The sequence below is a fragment of the Engystomops pustulosus genome, chromosome 6 (assembly GCF_040894005.1).
Source record: "Engystomops pustulosus chromosome 6, aEngPut4.maternal, whole genome shotgun sequence".
Lineage (NCBI taxonomy): Eukaryota > Metazoa > Chordata > Amphibia > Anura > Leptodactylidae > Engystomops > Engystomops pustulosus.
This window is the reverse complement of record NC_092416.1, coordinates 50,496,913-50,520,447: the sequence shown is the minus strand read 5'-3', so window position 1 is coordinate 50,520,447 and position 23,535 is coordinate 50,496,913. Positions and strand designations below refer to the sequence as shown.

Sequence of the window (23,535 nt, the reverse complement as noted above, 5' to 3'; positions counted from 1 at the left end):
GAAGGTGTGGACAGGGTCGGATTGGAGCTCAAAGATTCTGGTGGCAATACGTTTGTTACTGCCTAAATTGCTGTGTTGGCACTTTGGGAAAAGCTAGTGTGTTTTGGGTCTTATTTTGGGCACTCGATCTCTAAAAGGTTCACCATGGTGAATGGTGGAAGGAGATGAGGGAAGTGCCAATCTACTGAATGTCGCCTTCTCAACTGTCTTTACCCAGGAAAATCCCCTGGTGGAAGACACAATGAGGAATAATGTAAATTCTTTTTGGAATGTCAACAGTTTAACCCAGGAAGAGGTACGGCGCCACCTCGCAACCACTAAGATAGATAAATCACCGGGGCCCGATGGCATACATCCCCGGGTTCTGCATGAGACAGACCGTTATTTTTAATATTTAAAGATTCACTGAGGACTGGTTATGTTCCACAGGATTGGCGCATAGCAAATGTGGTACCAATATACAAAAAAGGATCAAATAGCGATCCTGGAAACTACAGACCCGTGAGTCTAACTTCTGTGGTGGGGAAAATATTTGTGGGGTTTGTTATCCTGGAGTATCTCACTGTGCACAACCTTATAACCCAGAGTCAGCATGGGTTTATGAGAGATCGGTCCTGTCAGACTAATCTGATTGGTTTCTACGAGGAGGTAAGCTCAAGACTGGATCTGGGGGACGCTGTGGATGTTGTATATCTGGACTTTTCAAAGGCATTTGACACCGTGCCACATAAAAGGTTGGTATATAAAATGAGACTGCTGGGAATAGGAGAAAATATGTGTATTTGGGTAAGTAATTGGCTTAGTGATAGAAAACAGAGGGTCGTCATTAATGGCACATTCTCAGATTGGGTTGATGTTACCAGTGGAGTGCCACAGGGGTCAGTATTGGGGCCACTTCTTTTTAATATTTTTATTAATGACCTTATAGTGGGTTTACACAGTCAAGTTTCAATATTTGCAGATGATACTAAGCTGTGTAAAGTAATAAATACTGAGGTCGATAGTTTAGCATTACAGAGGGATTTGTGGAAGCTTGAGGGATGGGCAGAGAAATGGTTGATGAGGTTTAATGTAGATAAATGTAAAGTTATGCACTTTGGAAACAAAGTATAATTATGTTCTAAACGGTCAATTACTTAGTAAAACTGGAGCAAAAAGGACTTAGGGGTATTGGTGGATGGTAAACTTAATTTTAGTGACCAGAGCCAGGCGGCTGCTGCTAAAGCAAATAAAATTATGGGATGTATCAAGAGAGGAATAGATTCTCATGATAAAGACATAGTTTTGCCCTTATACAAATCCCTGGTCAGACCACACATGGAATATTGTGTACAGTTTTGGGCACCAGTGTATAAAAAGGATATAGTAGAGCTGGAACGGGTGCAGAGGAGAGCAACCAGGATTATTAGGGGAATGGGGGGATTAGAATACACTGACAGATTACAAAATTTGGGATTATTCAGTTTAGAAAAAAGACGACTGAGGGGAGACCTCATTACAATGTACAAATACCTGAACGGACAGTACAAGGATCTCTCCAAAGAACTTTTTATACCTAGGCCTGTTACCAGGACAAGGGGGCATCCTCTACGCCTAAAGGAGAGGCGATATTACCATCAACATAGACAAAGGTTCTTTACTGTAAGAGCAGTGAGACTATGGAACTCTCTGCCGCAGGAGGTTGTTATGGCGGACTCAATGTACATGTTCAAGAGAGGCCTGGATACCTTTCTGGAGAGAAAAAATATCACAGGTTATGGGGAAAAAACATTAATTTAATTCTTAAAGGTTGGACTTGATGAACTTGTGTCTTATTCCAGCCTTATATACTATGATACTATGATACCATCACTGACTTAGGATAAGTCCTCAATTTGTAAATAGAGGGGGAGATGTTGACTCCTGACCAGCTGAATGATGAGATCATGGCGCTCCAGTTTTGTTAACCAGACACAGCTCCTAGAAGTGGGACCCACATCAGACATGTATGGCATAACCTGTTAACATTCTATAATCATATCAAGTTGGATACAGATAGAGTGCCTATATTTGCTCTCCTAAATATTTGATATTTATAACCCATTCTAAGGATGGCCATGGTTGTTCTGTGACTCTTGGATCATGGACCAGGCAGGGGCTGGATTTTATGGTCCTACCAGGGTTTGGAAGGACCTGAGTTGTATGCAGGGACTAGCACAGCCCGGCTCTGCTCTCTGCTCCCATGCTGAACCCCTAGCTACACCTCTGATGATATATGTTATAAGGAATATACCCCTTCTTACTATTACACTCACCGGCCACTTTATTAGGTACACCTGTCCAACTGCTCGTTAACACTTAATTTCTAATCAGCCAATCACATGGCAGCAACTCGGTGCATTTAGGCATGTAGACATGGCCAAGACAATCTCCTGCAGTTCAAACCGAGCATCAGTATGGGGAAGAAAGGTGATTTGGGTGCCTTTGAACGTGGCATGGTTGTTGGTACCAGAAGGGCTGGTCTGAGTATTTCAGAAACTGCTGATCTACTGGGATTTTCACACACAACCATCTCTAGGGTTTACAGAGAATGGTCCGAAGAAGAAAAAACATCCAGTGAGCGGCAGTTCTGTGAGCGGAAATGCCTTGTTGATGCCAGAGGTCAGAGGAGAATGGGCAGACTGGTTCGAGCTGATAGAAAGGCAACAGTGACTCAAATCACCACCCGTTACAACCAAGGTAGGCAGAAGAGCATCTCTGAACGCACAGTACGTCGAACTTTGAGGCAGATGGGCTACAGCAGCAGAAGACCACACCGGGTGCCACTCATTTCAGCTAAGAACAGGAAACTGAGGCTACAATTTGCACAAGCTCATCGAAATTGGACAGTAGAAGATTGGAAAAACGTTGCCTGGTCTGATGTGTCTCGATTTCTGCTGTGACATTCAGATGGTAGGGTCAGAATTTGGTGTCAACAACATGAAAGCATGGATCCATCCTGCCTTGTATCAACAGTTCAGGCTGGTGGTTGTGGTGTCATGGTGTGGGGAATATTTTCTTGGCACTCTTTGGGCCCCTTGGTACCAATTGAGCATCGTTGCAATGCCACAGCCTACCTGAGTATTCTTGCTGACCTTGTCCATCCCTTTATGACCACAATGTACCCAACATCTGATGGCTACTTTCAGCAGGATAATGCACCATTTCATAAAGCTGGAATCATCTCAGACTGGTTTCTTGAACATGACAATGAGTTCACTGTACTCAAATGGCCTCCACAGTCACCAGATCTCAATCCAATAGAGCATCTTTGGGATGTGGTGGAACGGGAGATTCGCATCATGGATGTGCAGCCAACAAATCTGCGGCAACTGTGTGATGCCATCATGTCAATATGGACCAAAATCTCTGAGGAATGCTTCCAGCACCTCGTTGAATCTATGCCACGAAGAATTGAGGCAGTTCTGAAGGCAAAAGGGGGTCCAACCCGTTACTAGCATGGTGTACCTAATAAAGTGGCCGGTGAGTGTATATTGGCACTGCTGTCATATGGGGAAGCAGTGACTCTTTGTATTGTATATCACTACGATGCTTGGAGTCTTCTCCTCGGCACTATGGTTGATTTGTGAAATCCATTCTTAAAATTGGATATCAATTTAGTATAGCGTGAAACCCTATTAATTGGTTATGGCTGGTCTCCATTTGATTGTGTGAGACCCATAGCAATCCTAGCAGCACAATACTGCATGTTCCTAGGCAGTGCACTTGTTTCGCTGCATTATTATACTGTGCATAGTATCTATGTGCTTACTGCAGCCCCAATAAGACTTACTATTCTATATAGACCTTGCACCACAAGATACCATTATATACACAGATCATGTAATTCTTGCCACCACAGGTATATAGATTTGCACTGGGACCCAGGTGCTACAGTACGAGTGCGGACTACATCAAAGAAAAGTACTTGTGTCTATAGGAACAGTATTGATTTCCACAGGATCATACCAGCACTGAATAACCCTTCCAGTTTGTGTTTGGCAACGCAGTGTGGAAATGTAGATCAATGGAGCAGATATCTGTCTACCTTGAGTGCACGTTCATTATAAAGTAGCACCAAATAGAAATCATGAGGCATAAAGGCATGAGTCAATACAGTGAGTCATAAAATGTGTAATTTCCACAATAGAGAGTGACATGACTATGATGGTTGGCTCGGTAGATAGTTTATAGTGATCAGGCCAGTGTAAACGGATTATTGTAACCTCTGAATCCTTTGGTGCCATGACCACAGTATGTTGCTATGCAGCAACATATAATATTTATCGGTGACATTTGGTACTGTCCATCTACATATCTATCTATATCATGTCTATCTATCCTACCGCAGTTTGGGGGAAATTTGAAGGTTTTGCGGCAGGGATCCAACTTTTATATAGCAAAACAATAAAACAAATCCCATCCACAGTGCTTCTTCTGTAGATCAGAGGGGGTTAGCTTCTGGCGATTACACAGCTACTAACCTGCTGCGAGCCTGCACCATGTGTCCTGGCCTAAAGGTATTTCCAAATCTGAGCTTAAATGACTTGTCTACAACTATTCAGTTTCTATCCTAGACATGTATGTTTCTCTTATTGCTGTGATGTATTTATGTGCTGTATTGTATTTACAAATGTTAGCACCAAAAATGGAATAATCACATTTATTAGATAAAGTAACAGTAGGCCTAAGTTATCCCTGAGTTCCATAAAAGTTACAGGGATAAGCTTGATATCTGCCCTTGCCCGCATTTTTGTAAAACCTGGCTGTACATGAAAGAATTTAATCTGGCCAGAATTTTGTTTTATATGTAAATGAGTTATATGATGCCTCATTGAGGTTACTACTAAAAAGTGAATAATTTCACCTCCGTTTTAGAACTTACATACTACAGATAAAATATACTATCCCAAAACTTGAACTCAAAGAAAAATAAACTTTCTTGATAAATTCACATAACATTTACAAAATAGCACAGGTCAGGAAGACCTCATTTAAAAGGTCTGTGTATTGTATAGAAAAATTGTGCCGAAAAATAGCACTTACAATTATGGGGTAAATATCAATTACTTAGGAGACAAAGATTGAATAGTGTATACGATAAGTACTTCAACATTAAATACATGCATAAATAGCACCTACAGCCTTAATAATAATAATAATTACCATACTAAATACACGGGCACACACTGAAGGACCCCGACACATGTTTTGCAAATTAAAATGCATCTCTGAAGCTCCAAAATCAGGCATCTGCATTATGTGCAATTCTTCCGTCTTTTCTCTATGAGAAAATTAATCAAGCTTAAAGGGTTTTTATAACATTTAGATATTGATGATCTATCTTTACAATATTTTCAGCTCCTGCCATTGCCGGGGATAGTAAATAACTGCTCTTAACTATAACAAAATAGAATGGGTTAACAAAACATATTTTATATGCATCTATCTCTCTCTCTGACTGTATCTGTGTCTCTTTCTCTCCAACTGTCTCTGTGTGTCTCTCTCTTTGACTGTCTCTGTCTCTCTCTCTCTGACTGCCTATGTGTCTATTTCTCTCCAACTGTCTGTGTGTCTCTCTCTGACTGTCTCTGTCTCTCTCTGACTGTCTCTGTGTCTCTCAATCTCAGACTCTCTCTGTGTCTCTCTACGACTGTCTCTGTGTGTCTCTCTCTGACAGTCTCCGTGTGTCTCTCTCTGACAGTCACTGTGTGTCTCTCTCTTTGACAGTCTCTGTGTCTCTCTCTGACTGTCTCTGTGTCTCTGACTGTATGCGTGTCTCTCTCTCTCTGACTGTCTCCGTGTCTCTCTGTGACTGTCTCGGTGTCTCTCACTTTCTGACAGTCTCTGTGTGTCTCTCTCTCTTACAGTCTCTGTGTTTCTCTCTAACTGTTTCTGTCTCTCTCTCTGACTGTATCTGTGTCTGTCTTTGACTGTATCTGTGTCCGACTTTCTCTGTCTCTCTCTCTTTCTGACAGTTTTGGTGTCTATGGGGAGATAGATTCATCAGAAGTGTCTGAGAGCAGAACTTTTTTAGTTGCCCGTGGCAACCAATCAGAGGTCAAGTTTCATTTTTGCACATCTGTTTTACAATTACAGCTGATCTCTGATTGTTTTCAATGGGCAACTGGAACAGTTTTACCTCAGACATTTCTGATAAATCTCCCCATCTATATCCCTATCCAACTTTACATCTATAACATAGGGCGTGCAACACAAAGTGGTACAGACCGTCTGATGGCATGCCCCCTAATTTCGTGGCATTTAAGCCAGCGCAACTGTACCACAAAAGGGTCGCATGCGACACAATCCCTGCGGGCACTTAAATACCTCTGCAAGCCGTTTAAGCCATGAAGAACTAGCACTGTCCGACAAAAGAGCACAGCGCAACCCTAGTAAATGAGCCCCATTGCCTATAGAAACCAATCAAAGCTCAGAGCTCATATAAATGACCTGTGGCAGAAAAGCAACCAATCACGGCTCAGCTTCTAAGCAGCAAACAATGGCTCCTGTATATGGTGGTTAATAAGTGTATTTTGGAAAACACAGGATTAGAAATTCGGCTCAGAGAGCATCTGTGCAAAATTTGGTGATTGTACACCTGACGGTGCAGATTCCTTTAGCGAACATACATACATACAAACACACACATACACTCAGCTTTGTATATTAGATATCAAATCACATGAATAATGCACCTGAATCTCTACATTCCCACCAGTTTTCTGGCTTATCCAACCTGCTTGGCACTTTGGGCATTGCAGGGTGGTGAGCGGGCAGGAAGCAGGCTGGGGCTGAATACCCAGCCCTCCACATTTACTATAGTCTCCTTTGGAAAACCATCAGAAACTATAGCAGAAAAACTCTTTCCAGTTCATACCTGGTCTTAGATCAAAACTGGCGGAGTTTGTGCAGTATTTACTGAGTAGCCGGGGTCTCTTATTGGTAGAATATTCCGAATATTAATGAATTTCCCCCAGCAACTCCGCTAATGCAGGTCAGGTCCCAATCGACTGAACAGTTATAGTTTCTTCTAATTGGCAAATATGTCTTCCCCTCCTTCTCTTCTTCATTTGGACCGACCAAAGTGTAGTGAGGACAGGATAATGATACAAGGAGTGTTTTGTGGGGAAGAAGGGACTATGGATGGAGGACTTAGTGCTATCTATTTTAGTTATCTCTTATGATACTGATACTACTGTGTTCTCTTTTTTCTGGATCCATGCTGAATGTGCTGCACTAGAAGTATGATTACAGTAGCAGAAACTATAACTATGATGGTGTGAGCCCTTGCTCTGACATAGCCTTCTGTCTAGGAAAGACAGAAAGCATTTGATAAATAATAATAATAATTCTTTATTTATATAGCGCACACAGATTACGCAGCGCTGCACAAAGCTTGTCAAATTAGTCCCTGTCCCCATGGGGCTCACAAGCTAAACAACCTAACAGTATGTTTTTGGAATGTGGGAGGAAACCGGAGTACCCGGAGGAAACCCACGCAAACACGGAGAGAACATATAAACTCTTTGCAGATGTTGACCTGGGTGGGATTCGAACCCAGGACCCCAGTGCTGCAAGGTATGTATTCCACAGATGAAATATGTTTGTGTGAAGCCAAACGTACCCACAACTTATGAACATGTGTGTGTGTGACTGTTACAAAGCAGCCGTCTTTGTATCATTCTGAACAACCCTTTTGGCGTACAGGGGATGGAAAAGTCCGAATTCCTAGCTCACGGTATAGACTTTTGTGACACTTTTGGCCCTATTGCCCCACATGTGCCCCTTTAGAAAAGTGGATGTATCAGGAAACGGGGCAGGTCAGGGCAGTCAGATTTACTATACCATGGAAAATATGCATTTTTCACAATGTGATAAGGAAAACATTGCCTCTAAGCTACCTTGTAAGGCAGCCCCTTTAACATCAAGCGTGATTTTTTGGAAGCCTAATGACATGATTCCGTAAACTGTACTGAAGAGATGCAAACGAATCGAAACTTTGTTGTCTACAGATGGGAATCTGTTCCTTCTATAATAGATATACTAATTGGGCAATTTTCCTGCATCATGTCATTAAGCTTCCTAAAAGTCATACTTGGTGTTACGGGGGCTAAGTGACAATGTTTTCCTCATCCCATCCTGGAAAATATATTTGCATATTTCCCAGAATCCCCTAGTGGAGCATCAATGTCCTACAAGCCTACAATGCGGCCTTAATTGGCAAAGTCTCCATAAGGAGAACTCTTACTTCCTGACCTTACCATAACCTGTACAGGTTATGGCTCAAATCCACATCAGGTTGTATCTAGGGTGTAGATGTCAATTTGGAACCTCCTAGCAATTCCTTGATGCCGAACACCGGGTGCACTGATAATTAAGACTGTCTTACATCAACCTCATGGATTGGCTGTTATTATTTCTCGATCAGTTGCTACATCGTTCCTTTTGACTGTTGATTTTGTGCATTTTCTATGTTATCCCTGCCTCAAATTCTTGCTTAAATATCAATATAATTTTTTTTCACTGTGGAGCTGAAATGTAACATAGAATTAAAAGGAAAACTGCAAGGATCAGGTCCAGTGAACTCAATGACTGACCTAAAAGCCTCAATCCCATTCTAAAAAAAAGGAAAACAAACATCAGTTTTAAGAGAAAAGCTGTAGAGAAAGAAGAAAATCAGATGACTGCAGGAAATCTGAAACAAATCCTGTATTTATTTTGGAAAGAGTAAATGAGCACTTCTAGAAAAAGTATTGTCTGCTCTTCCCCTGTGTGCAGCTAGAGGGCGCTGCAGGGAGCAGTATGTCCTATAAGCAGCCATTTCACAATGCATTACCAGATCAGGATTCTGCATCTCTCCCTTCCTGTTTTGAGAGCAGTGTATTGTGAAAGCCTATTGAGTGACTGGCAAGGGGGAAAATCCAGTCTTTGGTTCCATATTTCTGCACTGATCCTGGAAGCATTCTGTGCCTGAGCCTGCTACAGCTTGCAGAAGAAGGGAGCCTGGCAATTTTGGGGGGGTCTACCCCCCTTTGACATTTCTTTGCTCATGGCTGAGACTAAAATCATCTACCACATAGATGAAGAAGAAACCCCTTATCTGGTGAAACTGCCTGTGTCTCCTGAAAAAGTCACCTTAGCAGATTTTAAAAATGTCCTCAGCAATAGACCTGTGCACAATTACAAATTCTTCTTCAAATCTATGGACCAGGATTTTGGGTAAGCAGTGCACCTTCCACCCATACGTCTGTGTGTATGTCTGTGTCTATGTGTGCAGGGCAGCTGCAATCTGACATCTGCCTTCAGTGATACATAGTTTCTGCTGCTGATGTCTGGAGCATGGGCTGGAGGCTTCTGTATTGTGTCATTGCTTGTAGGATCTACTACACCTGTAATATGTTCCATATATTGTGCAGAATATTTCACTGTATGTCATATATATTTATTGATTGTATTCTATATCTAACTATCTATCTATATATGTAAACAGTAATATTTATATATTGTATTATATAATTACATATGTGTGTATATGAACATTTGTAAATATTCATATTTATTATATTTATTTATTGTAATATATATCTAGATATGTATATATATATATATGCATGTTTTTATATATTAATATTTATATTCTTATTTATTAGATTTATATATTAGAATATAATGTATATATATATATATATATATATATATGTATACATATATATATATATATTATATGTATATATTGCTTGCCTTCTGGCGGGTATATGCTGATAATGTCGCTCATGCAAGGTGTTGCTTTCACCATACGGCACAGGTAATGTAGAGAATACAAGCTTTGTATGTACCTATGTTATGTGACATAATCTGTACCTATGTTATGTGACATAAAATACTCGCCCAATCGCCCTTCTTGGCTTAATCACATTTCCCCTAAACGATTACATCACCTGGAATTATTATATCAAACAACGCTCATTTCTATGTAAAAATATTGACGCGTGTTTGAGAAAAAGGCGCAATTTCTACATCAATATGAATACATTTTCCAATGTGTATACACATATATATATATATATATATATATATATATATATATATATATATATATATATATAATGTTAATATGTGTGATTCAAGGTGCTTTCGTTAAGATATATTTCTAGCAAAATTGGCGCTGCCCGTGATTTTTGGAATATAATGCGAGATGACTCCCAGGAGTAATACACTGGGGATGGGGGAGTCTTAATCCTTGCAATGTCACCGCTTCAAAGGGTTTTTTTTACTGTCATTTTCCATAAAGAACAATTATTAAATGGGAGGGGGAGATTGACTTCTAAGGAGAAAGCGGCATTTAATAAACGTCAGTTTTCATATCCTGTTTGGAATAAGAAGAAGGTAAATTGGGCTTGTAAATGTGTGTTGTCAGTGCTGGGGTGGAACACCTGAAGTTTTCGCCGCTGCCGTTCTGCAGCTTGTCCTTTTCTGCAGGTACATTGCTGACCTTCATATTATTACAGTGCAGAGTCTTATCAGGTGACTCCTATTTCTGGACTTTAACCCCTTGTGCTCTATAACATGATATAACCCAACCTCTGCATTACATTATGTGGAGCACTTAGTGCACAGTCTGTAATTATAGGGATTGTGTTCTCTTTTATGCTGCTAATTGGTTTCATAGATGCCCATGTGTGGAGCGTCTGCCTCTTTGATGGCTCCCTGGTGTCTGTAGCACTGTAGTGTACAGCCGAGCCCTGATCTCCCAGCTTCTGGAGTCCTGGCCTATCATCCTGGCAGTGCCCAGTGTGCCAGGTTTTACAATGTAATCACTAGGATCGTCTTTGCTGGCTGCACAGGAGGCCCCACAATAAACATGGAGGGAGGAGGGGAGGGCATGTCTTCCCTGACACAGCCAAGGCACAGCTGGGAGAGTCAATGACAGAGCGGAGGCAGGTGACTGTACTGTATATGGCTGTGGGCAGCTGTATATAGACATGGGGCAGGGTGGCAGACCTGCATAGAGGCTGCTGAGGCGGGTGACTGTACTGTATAAGGCTGTGGGCAGCTGTATATACACATGGAGCCGGGTGGCAGACTTGCATAGAGACTGCTGAGGCGGGTGACTGTACTGTATATGGCTGTGGGCAGCTGTATATAGACATGGGGCTGAGTGGCAGACCAGCATAGAGGCTGCTGAGGCGGGTGACTGTACTGTATATGGCTGTGGGCAGCTGTATATAGACATGGGGCAGGGTGGCAGACCTGCATAGAGGCTGAGGCGGGTGACTGTACTGTATATGGCTGTGGGCAGCTGTATATAGACATGGGGCCGGGTGGCAGACCTGCATAGAGGCTGAGGCGGGTGACTGTACTGTATATGGCTGTGGGCTGCTGTATATAGACATGGGGCAGGGTGGCAGACCTGCATAGAGGCTGCTGAGGCGGGTGACTGTACTGTATATGGCTGTGGGCAGCTGTACATAGACATGAGGGAAGGGTGGCAGACCTGCATAGAGACTGCTGAGGCGGGTGACTGTACTGTATATGGCTGGGGGCAGCTGTATATAGACATGGGGCAGGGTGGCAGACCTGCATAGAGGCTGCTGAGGCGGTTGACTGTACTGTATATGGCTGTGGGCAGCTGTATATAGACATGGGGCAGGGTGGCAGACCTGCATAGAGGCTGCTGAGGCGGGTGACTGTACTGTATATGGCTGTGGGCTGCTGTATATAGACATGGGGCAGGGTGGCAGACCTGCATAGAGGCTGCTGAGGCGGGTGACTGTACTGTATGAGGCTGTGGGCAGCTGTATATAGACATGGGGCCGGGTGGCAGACCTGCATAGAGGCTGCGGAGGCAGGTGACTGTACTGTATATGGCTGGGGGCAGCTGTATATAGACATGGGGCAGGGTGTAAGACCTGCATAGAGGCTGCTGAGGCGGGTGATTGTACTGTATATGGCTGTGGGCTGCTGTATATAGACATGGGGCAGGGTGGCAGACCTGCATAGAGACTGCTGAGGCGGGTGACTGTACTGTATAAGGCTGTGGGCTGCTGTATATAGACATGGGGCAGGGTGGCAGACCTGCATAGAGGCTTCTGAGGCAGGTGACTGTACTGTATATGGCTGGGGGCAGCTGTACATAGACATGGGGCTGAGTGGCAGACCTGCATAGAGGCTTCTGAGGCAGGTGACTGTACTGTATATGGCTGTGGGCAGCTGTATATAGACATGGGGCCGGGTGGCAGACCTGCATAGAGGCTGCTGAGGCGGGTGACTGTACTGTATAAGGGTGTGGGCAGCTGTATATAGACATGGGGCATGGTGGCAGACCTGCATAGAGGCTGCTGAGGCAGGTGACTGTACTGTATGAGGCTGTGGGCAGCTGTATATAGACGTGGGGCTGAGTGGCAGACCTGCATAGAGGCTGCTGAGGCAGGTGACTGTACTGTATATGGCTGTGGGCAGCTGTACATAGACATGGGGCAGGGTGGCAGACCTGCATAGAGACTGCTGAGGCGGGTGACTGTACTGTATAAGGCTGTGGGCAGCTGTATATAGACATGGGGCCGGGTGGCAGACCTGCATTGAGGCTGCTGAGGCGGGTGACTGTACTGTATATGGCTGTGGGCAGCTGTATATAGACATGGGGCAGGGTGGCAGACCTGCATAGAGGCTGAGGCGGGTGACTGTACTGTATATGGCTGTGGGCAGCTGTATATAGACATGGGGCCGGGTGGCAGACCTGCATTGAGGCTGCTGAGGCGGGTGACTGTACTGTATATGGCTGGGGGCAGCTATATATAGACATTGGGCAGGGTGGCAGGCCTGCATAGAGGCTGCTGAGGCAGGTGACTGTACTGTATATGGCTGTGGGCAGCTGTATATAGACATGGGGCAGGGTGGCAGACCTGCATAGAGACTGCTGAGGCGGGTGACTGTACTGTATAAGGCTGTGGGCAGCTGTATATAGACATGGGGCCGGGTGGCAGACCTGCATTGAGGCTGCTGAGGCGGGTGACTGTACTGTATATGGCTGTGGGCAGCTGTATATAGACATGGGGCAGGGTGGCAGACCTGCATAGAGGCTGAGGCGGGTGACTGTACTGTATATGGCTGTGGGCAGCTGTATATAGACGTGGGGCTGAGTGGCAGACCTGCATTGAGGCTGCTGAGGCGGGTGACTGTACTGTATATGGCTGTGGGCAGCTGTATATAGACATGGGGCCGGGTGGCAGACCTGCATTGAGGCTGCTGAGGCGGGTGACTGTACTGTATATGGCTGGGGGCAGCTATATATAGACATTGGGCAGGGTGGCAGGCCTGCATAGAGGCTGCTGAGGCAGGTGACTGTACTGTATATGGCTGTGGGCAGCTGTATATAGACATGGGGCAGGGTGGCAGACCTGCATAGAGACTGCTGAGGCGGGTGACTGTACTGTATAAGGCTGTGGGCAGCTGTATATAGACATGGGGCCGGGTGGCAGACCTGCATTGAGGCTGCTGAGGCGGGTGACTGTACTGTATATGGCTGTGGGCAGCTGTATATAGACATGGGGCAGGGTGGCAGACCTGCATAGAGGCTGAGGCGGGTGACTGTACTGTATATGGCTGTGGGCAGCTGTATATAGACATGGGGCCGGGTGGCAGACCTGCATTGAGGCTGCTGAGGCGGGTGACTGTACTGTATATGGCTGGGGGCAGCTATATATAGACATTGGGCAGGGTGGCAGGCCTGCATAGAGGCTGCTGAGGCGGGTGCTGTAATGTAGACCCAAACCGGCAGGTGAATGATCACTTCTGTCTGATAAAGAAACAGCTTAGTAGGTTGCCAAGTCCATAATGTAGACTGGATTTCAAGGCTGAACATCTGCGCTAGTTTCTCATGCAAGAATATAATGTACAAAGGAGGTGGCTGGATACTACAGGTCTCAGTATGTTGGATAGCTGCTGACTATATATACAGTATAAAACAAGTAGCAACCAATCAAATGGCAGTGTTAATTTTTTTAAGGAGCAGTGTAAGAATTGAAATCTGTGCTGTGATTGGTTGCTGTAGGTGATAGCAACAGTTTTTTCCTTTTATATATTTTCAGGCTACATGTACATGAACTTTGGGGGATATTTATCACACCCTCCGTGCACTGGTGTATGAAAGAAACCCTCTGGCATTGCCGGATACACCAGAAGGCACCTTCTGGGGCAAGAGCGCCCCACGCAAGCCTATTCCACTGCTGGCTGTGCCCCATTTACACTCCTCTATGGCCAATTGCATGGGGGAAATAATTGCAATGCCTGGCAGTTAGCAAGGTATTACGATTATTTTAGGGCTTGTACAACAGAATACTGGCATACAAGTCAAGACAACCCCCACCCACTTTGTTTTACCTGTGTCTAATTTCACCACTGACAGATTTGTTTCAATAGCCCCATGCACATAAACGCGTTTTCACTGAACTGTGCGGAAACTAAAGAAAACTCAGAGCAGGGGACACTCCTTCCTGTTCTTGCACCCCGTACCTTCCCATAGAAAATCTATGGGTTTGGGTGTGCAAACCTCAACCACTACTTATCACATGCCCATCAGATAAATGCTTCTGGTGTGAATACCCCTTTTTCATGTTATTAAGCCTCCTATGGCTTCTCTTTCCTTTGTATAGAGGCTTCCATTAGATTGGAAAAAAATGAATGTGGAGAACATAAATGATGTATGGTATATAGATATATCTGAAAATCTGAGTGACATCTCCCTTGGGCATGTAATGGCTGTCATTAGAGGTTGTCACCTGCCATCTGTTACTCATAATGGACCAACAAAATTCTGAAATGGCTAAGTAGAATATTACGTCTTAATACCAGGGCAGGATCTACTCCAAATCCAAAAATATATCTATATTTTTATGATTCAAATTTCTAAGCTTTCCCTAAACTTTAATATAATGTTAATATGCAGTAAGCTGTGCAATGAATAAATTAATTAGTTCGCAATTCCAACCAGTCCGTTTCCTTGTAAGGCCACCTGTCTGCTGTTCTCGGGTCGCCAACAACAGATCTTTGGTTTGTTTTCGCAGTCATCAGTGTGTAATCAGTTTCTGATCCAAATTTCTGCAGAAACAATCTGTGTGTCATCCATATATCCATATGTGGTTCAAATTATGTCACTAGCTTGTCCCAACCTCATGAAGGTTTCATATCATTAGGTTAAATAGCAATGATCTACAAATGCAGACGGCATGTGGATGACTCCTGTGTGTCCATATTACTATGGAGTAATACATAACTAAGACTTTTCTCTCTGGCTTATAGATGGAAATATTAGGGACACCAGATTAGGAGCATTATGACAGGTTCTTATTTACATCAAACAAATCTTCTTAATTTATTGTTTTAAAATATGGATATCCCAACTTAAGTCGTCAGTCAACTCAGTGCTTTTTTCTTTATGAAAACCTGAAGATTTCCATTAAAAGTTATTAAGGTCCTTCATCCGTCTCTGGTGTCCTTATGTAATTGTAGTGGCTTTTGTTAAAAATGCAAATGTGAGAACCTTTTAGGTACACGCTGTCTACCAACCAATAAAGAAACCAAGGAAACAGCACTCCAATGGAGTACCCTGCTTCTCCGTTATCACAGTTCTGCTCTTTCCCTACTATTGCTGTTTACCCAACAATCTAGAACCAACTAGGTGACATATTTGTAGAAATCAGAAGCCTTGACTGACAGTAAGGTGACGGCACAGAAGGGATGAAGTCAGACTGTTATCCCCGAGGGAAACAAACCATAGGGCACATTGAATGATGTTTGATGTAGACATGTTTATAAAGGAGGTAGGGTTATTTAAATCAATGTTTATTTGGTAGAGGACCCTTTATACCTGTGTTGCCTTAATGCCTCCAATACATTGAATGATCTTAGCGTAGAACAAGCAATATTACAAGGCCTAAGCGTTAGTGATGTGTCTTGGAGAACAATAAAGCAGAGTGGAGACCAACAACTGCATAAAAATATAAACCTTTTGTTCAAGACTTTTGAAAATTTGTGTTATAACTGCTGTGAAATCTGTTATAGTCCATGTTCTTCAGTGTTTGTATTTTGGGGGCATTTCCTGTCAGAAAACTTTACCAAAACAAATCAAGTGTTAGAGAACATCATATTCCCATTCCAAGTGTCGGTTCAAAACCCTGGGAAAATCCTCCCGGTCACAGATTTCCATGTGATTCCTTTGTGTAAATTCTGGAGTCTGCAGTTCGTGATCAGCAGATGGTCACATTATTTACCCACAAAAAAAGACATACCGTACCTTTATCTGTTACAAAGGTTATTGGCAATATAGGGGTTGCAGTCCTATTTGGGTGCAAGGCCAAGATGTAGCCTTATGTTATTGTTTTCACCTCTGTACCTAAGTATTATGTTTGTTGACTCTGTGTTGTAACATCAATGTCTTCCATAGTGATCAGCCAAGATATCACAATGAATACGTATTATATCTATTGTGTGACATCATTATGTGCTCTATAATTGTAGTATAATGCTATTACTGTATTATCATGCCTTTGGCACCCTGTGCTGATTGTCTCCATACTGTAACATTGCTCTGTATGTGCTACTTTTTCTTGTGACTTCACAGTGCTTAATATTACTGTGTTTATTGTATCTTACTGTATCCTGTACTGGGACAGCAACCTGGGACAGCACCCGGGGATAGTAGCAAACATCAGTAGGGTCCACACAGTAGCTTGTTTGAGTAACATTTGTTTTTATGGACCACCTCCTTCATCAAATCCTGTAGGAGCCAAAGCGCAGGTGTCAGTGTGGACATACACATTATGACATACTCAGCGTGTCTCAGTGACATCACTGTGTGTATTATCTCTACACTGTGACATCACTGTGTGTAGTATCTCTGTATTGTGACATCACAGATTGAATTATCCCTTTACTATGACATCACTGTGTGTATTATGTTAGTACTGTGACTTTACTGTATGTATTATCGCTGTACTGTGACATCATTCGGTGGGGGGCCCCTTTAAAGAGGACCTGTCACCCCGGAAATCCCACCCACCAAATGTGCCCCCCATAATCCTTCCCCCCAGCCCCTTTCTCCCTAGCTATTTTTTAAAAAAAATTATGTGCAGTAAATTCATTTAAACTGATCCGACCTCTTACTAAATAAGAGACTCTTACTAAATAAGAGGTCGGATCGTGTATCTGGTGTGCTGGCAGTCGGCGTTATTCATAAGGGGGCGTGCCGACACACCCCCAGCACGCCCCTTCCAGCGGTCACATTGTAGGAGAAGTCGGCAGCATCGCATCGCACTGACAGCGCCTGCGGCCGCAGCCTGGACTCATATTACCGACCGATGCACATAAATTAAAAAAAAAATGGCTAGGGAGAAAGAGGCTGGGGGGAGGGTTATGGGGGGCACATTTTCCATGGGTTTTCCAGGGTGACAGGTCCTCTGTAAGGGCAAAGTGGTGGGGGCCCCGGGAGCCCCCCTTATGATCCTGCCCTGGTGTGCATTATCCCTGTACTGTGATATTACTGTGTGTATTATCCCTGTACTGTGATATTACTGTGTGTAGTATCCCTGTACTGTGACATCACTGTGTGTATTATTCCTGTACTGTGACATCACTGTGTGTATTATCCCTGTACTGTGACATCACTGTGTGTATTATCCCTGTACTGTGACATCACTATGTATATTATCCCTGTACTGTGATATTACTGTGTGTAGTATCCCTGTACTGTGACATCAATGTGTGTATTATTCCTGTACTGTGACATCACTGTGTGTATTATCCCTGTACTGTGATATCAATGTCTGTAGTATCCCTGTACTGTGACATCACTGTGTGTATTATCCCTGTACAGTGACATCACTGTGTGTATTATCCCTGTACTGTGACATCACTGTGTGTATTATTCCTGTACTGTGACATCACTGTGTGTATTATCCCTGTACTGTGATATCAATGTCTGCAGTATCCCTGTACTGTGACATTGTTGTGTATATTATACTTTTGATTAGATATGACTATATGATTGAGATATAAGATATGATGCATATTCTCTTACATGAGTCAACTCCTTTAAGAGCAGAAGTCTCAGCCTTAGTCTATAGTAGCACAATGCTTCCTCTGAGGCAGAATACCAGTACAATAAATTGTATGTAATTAGGGCCCTGACCCCTTTTACACAGTGAATACACTGTATTTGTAATTGAGGAGTCCTAGAAGTCTGCTACAAATTTGGTTGTTACCCAGCTTTCCCAGCATCCATGTAGGGGACAATTATATTGACATGCAGTTTTATTTTCTCTTTGTTTTCTATGTACATTAGGTCCCTATTCTCCAATATGCACAGCATCACAGCTATAAATATCTCTTGTCTACACATAGCCGATAATGGACATAGTAATGCTCTGCTTCCACCCGTCATCAATAACTAATTTATCAATCTGCTGCTGACAAGGGCACAGTCACGGCAATAAAAGGACATTTGAAAAATGAAGTCAGATGTAATTTCCTCTCGGCCTCAATGTATCTTAGGGGAAGTGGGAATATGTATAATTTCCAGTTGTCAGCAGGAGTAAACCCATCTATTCTTACATGATGTTAGGGGAGCCACACAGGATGAGGAACTTGCCAACACACAAAGAAGTGGCCAATTTGGGATTTAAAGGAGACCTTTCAGCAGTTTTATTTTTTTCTTTGTATGAAAAACAAAAAAATAAAGGTAAATTCTCTCTAAAGGTTCTCTTGGTAAGGCAGCCTGGGGATGAGCATAACTAATCGACATTAAATCACAAATTAGGAAATCATTTCTGAATCAGAGGCAGTTTCCTGTATTTTTTATTGAGGTTAAGTATGCAGTTACATAATATTCTAAATGAACTTTTCCTCTATAGACCACAGCCCTTACTGCATTTACAGTGTTACCAAACTAATAATAAAGTAGATGATACCAAAGGCAGCGTTGTGAAGACACCAAGACCATACCCTGCAACTTTTGTGGAGGCGCAATCTGCCCCATACTCCACCCCTACATTTTATTATTCACCCTTAGTGCCCACATATTCTCCTCACATTGTTGCACACACACAGCAGCTACATATGTGCCTTCACTCCAACTCCCCTTTATATATTGTGCCTTCACTCCTACTCCCCCTTATATATTGTGCCTTCACTCCAACTTCCCCTAATATGGTGCCTTCCAGCAGCTCCCCCTCATATTGTGTCCCCAAGCAGCTCCCCCTCATATTGTGCCTTACAGCAGCTACTACTCATATTGTGCCTCTCAGCAGCTCCCCCTCATATTGTGCCTTCACTCCAACTCCCCTAATATGGTGCCTTCCAGCAGCTACCCCTCATGTTGTGTCCCCAAGCAGCTCCCCCTCATATTGTGCCTTACAGCAGCTACTCTTCATATTGTGCCTCTCAGCAGCTCCCCCTCATATTGTCCACCCAACCAGCTCCGCCTCGTATTATGCCTTACAGCAGCTTCCCCTCATATTATGCCCCCAAACCAGATCCCCCTCATATTGTGCCTTACAGCAGGTACTCCTGTTATTGTGCCTCTCAGCAGCTCCCCCTAATATTGTCCATCCAACCAGCTCCCCCTCATATTATGCCTTACGGCAGCTCCCCCTCATATTTTGCCCCCAACCAAATGCCCCTCATATTGTGCCTCTCGGCATTTCCCCCTTATATCATCCACCCAACCAGACCTCTCATATTGTGCCTTACAGCAGCTACTACTCATATTGTACCTCTCAGCAGCTCCCCCTCATATTGTCCACCCAACCAGCTCTCCCTCGTATTATGCTTTACAGCAGCTTCCCCTCATATTGTGCCCCCAAATCAGATCCACCTCATATTGTGCCTCTAAGCAATTCCCCCTCATATTGTCAACCCAACCAACTCTTCCTCATATTGTGCCTCCCAGCTGCTCCACCATCATACTGTTCCCCAGACCAGCTCCCCCTCCAATTGTGCCCCTATCCAGGCCCCCCTTATATTGTGTCCCTCAGCAGCTCCCCCTCTAGATTGCGCCCACCCAACAAATACTCATATTGCACCACGCCAGCTCCTTCTTGTTGCTGCTTAAAAAAAAACCTAGGTACTTGCCTCTCCCTCTCCTTCTGATGTGCATAGTACTGAATCCGGCAGGCAGGATGAGTAGTACAGTGTAGGAGAAGCAGTAGGAGAAGTACAGTGATGATGTGAGAAACTGACGGTTCTCTGCATTATCTCTGTATTCAACTCAGTTGGAATTTGGGGGAGAAATGAGCGAGACTACTATGCAGTAGAGCCAGAAAAAAGCCCTAAAATGAATGCGCAGCAACAGTGTTAAGTGTTAGCATAGCACTTTTCCTACTCATATAGAAAAATAAAGGGTTGACTCCTTGACATACATAAGGTCAGTGACATGCCAGGGGTGTAGAGTTTGGGTTATGTGGCCATTTATCATGCTATGTAAAATATAAATTGCAGCAATTCCATTTGTCTAGCTTCTCTCAAGGTCATGTAAAATTTATGATCATATGAAATTTTCATAGGCTCAACTTTAGTAGTCTTACTGGATTGTTCAATTGCACCTGGTTGAAACTACAAAGACTATTGGTGTCCTCTTAGAGCTGTCCAAAAATGGATTTCTCCCAGCTTGACTTTGCAAAGCAGTGCATGTATTTAGGAAACAGGGAATAAGCTGATGCTGAAGCCCACGGGCAGTTGTTTATCATCTTAAGAAATGTCAGATTGTTCTTTCACCATATATCTGTTGTCAATAGATTTGGGTCAACCCATAGACATAAGACAGTCAGTCAGTTCCATTGAAATCAGCTGTAGTGACCTTCTCATCTAATATGTATGGACACCTCATCACTTTACTGATCCTCTGTCTTTTAAGGCTGCTTTCACTCGTTTTGTTGCATTTGTTGATGAGTTATTAACACATTGTACACACAACTAAATTGTGTTTACAATATTTTTACATTTAGTTAATATTTCATTTGCATTCTATTAAAAGTACGTTTGCATAAATGCAATGTTAATGCTGTGTAAACACACAGTTAACATAGTGTAAATCCAATATTAACGCAATGTAAACACAATGGGGCACATGGACTAAGGGTCCATAGGGCACGATTCTGTCGGGTTTCCCGACTATATCTGTTCTGCGCTGAATCGCACAGAGGATCGTGTCGCACGCGATTGTATTGTGGCGCATCGGTGCCGGCTTTCATGCGACACAAATCGGGGGCGTGGCTGTCGGACAACCCGGCTGATTTGGACAAACCAAAATTCAAAATTCAAATTGTGACGCAAGATCAGCACACGCATGCATCGGGAAGAAGATGGTGAACTCTTGCGAACTTGAGCGGGGAAGCGACACATTCAAGAAATAGGTCGCACATCGTAAGTGAATTGCGGCAGCTCCAAATTCTCGTCGGACATTCCGGATCGGCGACGTCAATGGGTCGGGTAAGTAAATGTGCCCCAATGTGGGAATATGTAGCCTGAGGTAGAAAGAGGTCCTAAATGTGCACAATTTCACTTAAAGACTAAAAACTCACAAGCATGCTTGGTTGGTGAAACGTAGACTGTATGGTGGGCAGATTTCACAGACCAGACACTATGCTGGGGACTGGACTCTAAGCATTATAGTTATATGTAATGCAAGTAGCCAGCTGGGGAACGTGTTCAGTCTGTGAAATTTGACCACCATACAGCCTTAACGGATACTACATTATCTAATGCAATACTAAAATGATAGTATTATTTCTGAAAAAATGTCTGCTCTCTAATCCCAGACACGTTACTGCCCTATTTATAGCTTTGGCCCCCTACTGGCCGGGGCAGTCAGTTATCAGCCGTGTGCTTTCCCTGGGTGTTTTACACCTTTCGCAAGAAATTTTTATGGATTATTTAGGCCTCATGCCCCTGGCAACATTCATCATTTATGTTCTCCTCCAGAAAGGCCTGGAATTAATTATGATATTTTAGTTAGGTAATTAAGAATAATTCTAGAGAGCGGCTGCTGTGGGTTTTAAGTGAGTGCATGGCTTTATTCTTCTCTTCCCTGTAATGAAGGTCCTCTGATTTATGAAGTGATGAGAAGACTTGGAGCGAGACGTCGTCACTATTTGTTCTTGAGGAAAATTGTTTCCTAGCAACAGCTGTGGGTTTGTGGGATAATCCTTCTAAGTGATGGTTGCTGGGACATGTATGTAGTTCTGTAAATGTTGAACTTTCCTATTGCTGTGCTATTGCCCTGAAATTATCAGTAATTGTGTAATTAATGTTTTGAGGAAACACTGGCGCTAGCTCTTATAAATGGCCCCAATAGACTACTGGCAGATGGTGAGGCAGGGGCGATCCGAGATTACCCAAACACCCCATTATACTGTAATTGAGCACACAGTGCTATGTTTTACTCTGTAGGGAATAGTCACCGTTTTATTGAATGTTATACAATATTAATGCAGATAATTTTCTACTTTTTAGAAGGATTCCATTAGGTATTCTAATCTCAATGGTATTTACATTTTCATGACTGTTCTCAGAAATCCTTTAGTTATGAATATAGTTTGTTGGGAGTTGTAGTTTCACAATAGCTCAAGACAAAATGATGAGGATCCACTAATATTAAGAATTTTTTAATATGGTATGTGTATATGGATTTTCTGAACTAGACAACCCCCATTTTATCTTCACATAAAAAGTGACACTAGGCCCAGTTCTGTAGTCTGGATGTGTCGCTTACTTAGAGTGCAAGCCTTGATAAATGTCCCCCGGTATCTGTATTGACTCCTATTCATGACTCATAGATAAGAGGGGTCTAAGGCCACATTCAGATGGTGTTGGGTGTTGGACGTAACACACAGGCGGGAGCAGAAGGAAGGAGGGGTGAGCTATCCTCATCCCTACCCTCTCCATAGAAAGACAAGCACCCGGCTTGGTCGTGGTGTGGTGAGCAACTGGGTGCCATATACCTTAATGGGGTCTGTAATATGGTGCAAATTCTGCGGCCAGATCACTGCCCCGATTATGGCTGTGTGAATAAGCCCTAAGTCAAAGGTTAAAGCCAGTCAGCAGATTACTGCCAGGACCATAACCGTCCAATGAGGTCTAGGAAACAGGATGCGGTTACAATACAGCAGTGACCCCCCAGGACCACATAGGAGCATAACTAAAAAGGTAGTTTTAACCTTGAAAAACAAAATTTGCCACATTTCTCCTTTATAAAACTGTTATTCAAAAAGTGCAATCTCAACGATTTTCAAATATTGGATATTGTCATCTCTTATTATATTTATCTGCTGTAACTGAAAACAGTAATTACTTTAGGGTGGAGGATTTCTATAATTAATGGATGGATATACTGTATGTTGTGCACATACTGTGTCACTGATGGATGATAGTGATAAGTGAGGAGACCAGGAGACATTTCTCCAGAGCTACACAGCAGTGGTTGATGGAGGATGAGCACTTATTCATTGGAAGCCATGCATGAAG

General features: G+C 43.2%; 1 protein-coding gene across 3 annotated transcripts in view; it reads left to right on the top strand.

Annotated features, from left to right (window-relative positions):
• Positions 1 to 8,839: 8,839 nt before the first annotated feature.
• Positions 8,840 to 23,535, top strand: part of DVL1 (dishevelled segment polarity protein 1) — a 125,044-nt gene continuing 110,348 nt past the window's right edge. For all 3 annotated transcript variants that reach the window (XM_072156039.1, XM_072156038.1, XM_072156041.1), the window contains exon 1: positions 8,840 to 9,240. In XM_072156039.1, the coding sequence (XP_072012140.1) occupies positions 9,071 to 9,240 (170 nt within the window). In that variant the 5' untranslated portion in view covers positions 8,840 to 9,070. The remainder of the gene's footprint in view (positions 9,241 to 23,535) is intronic.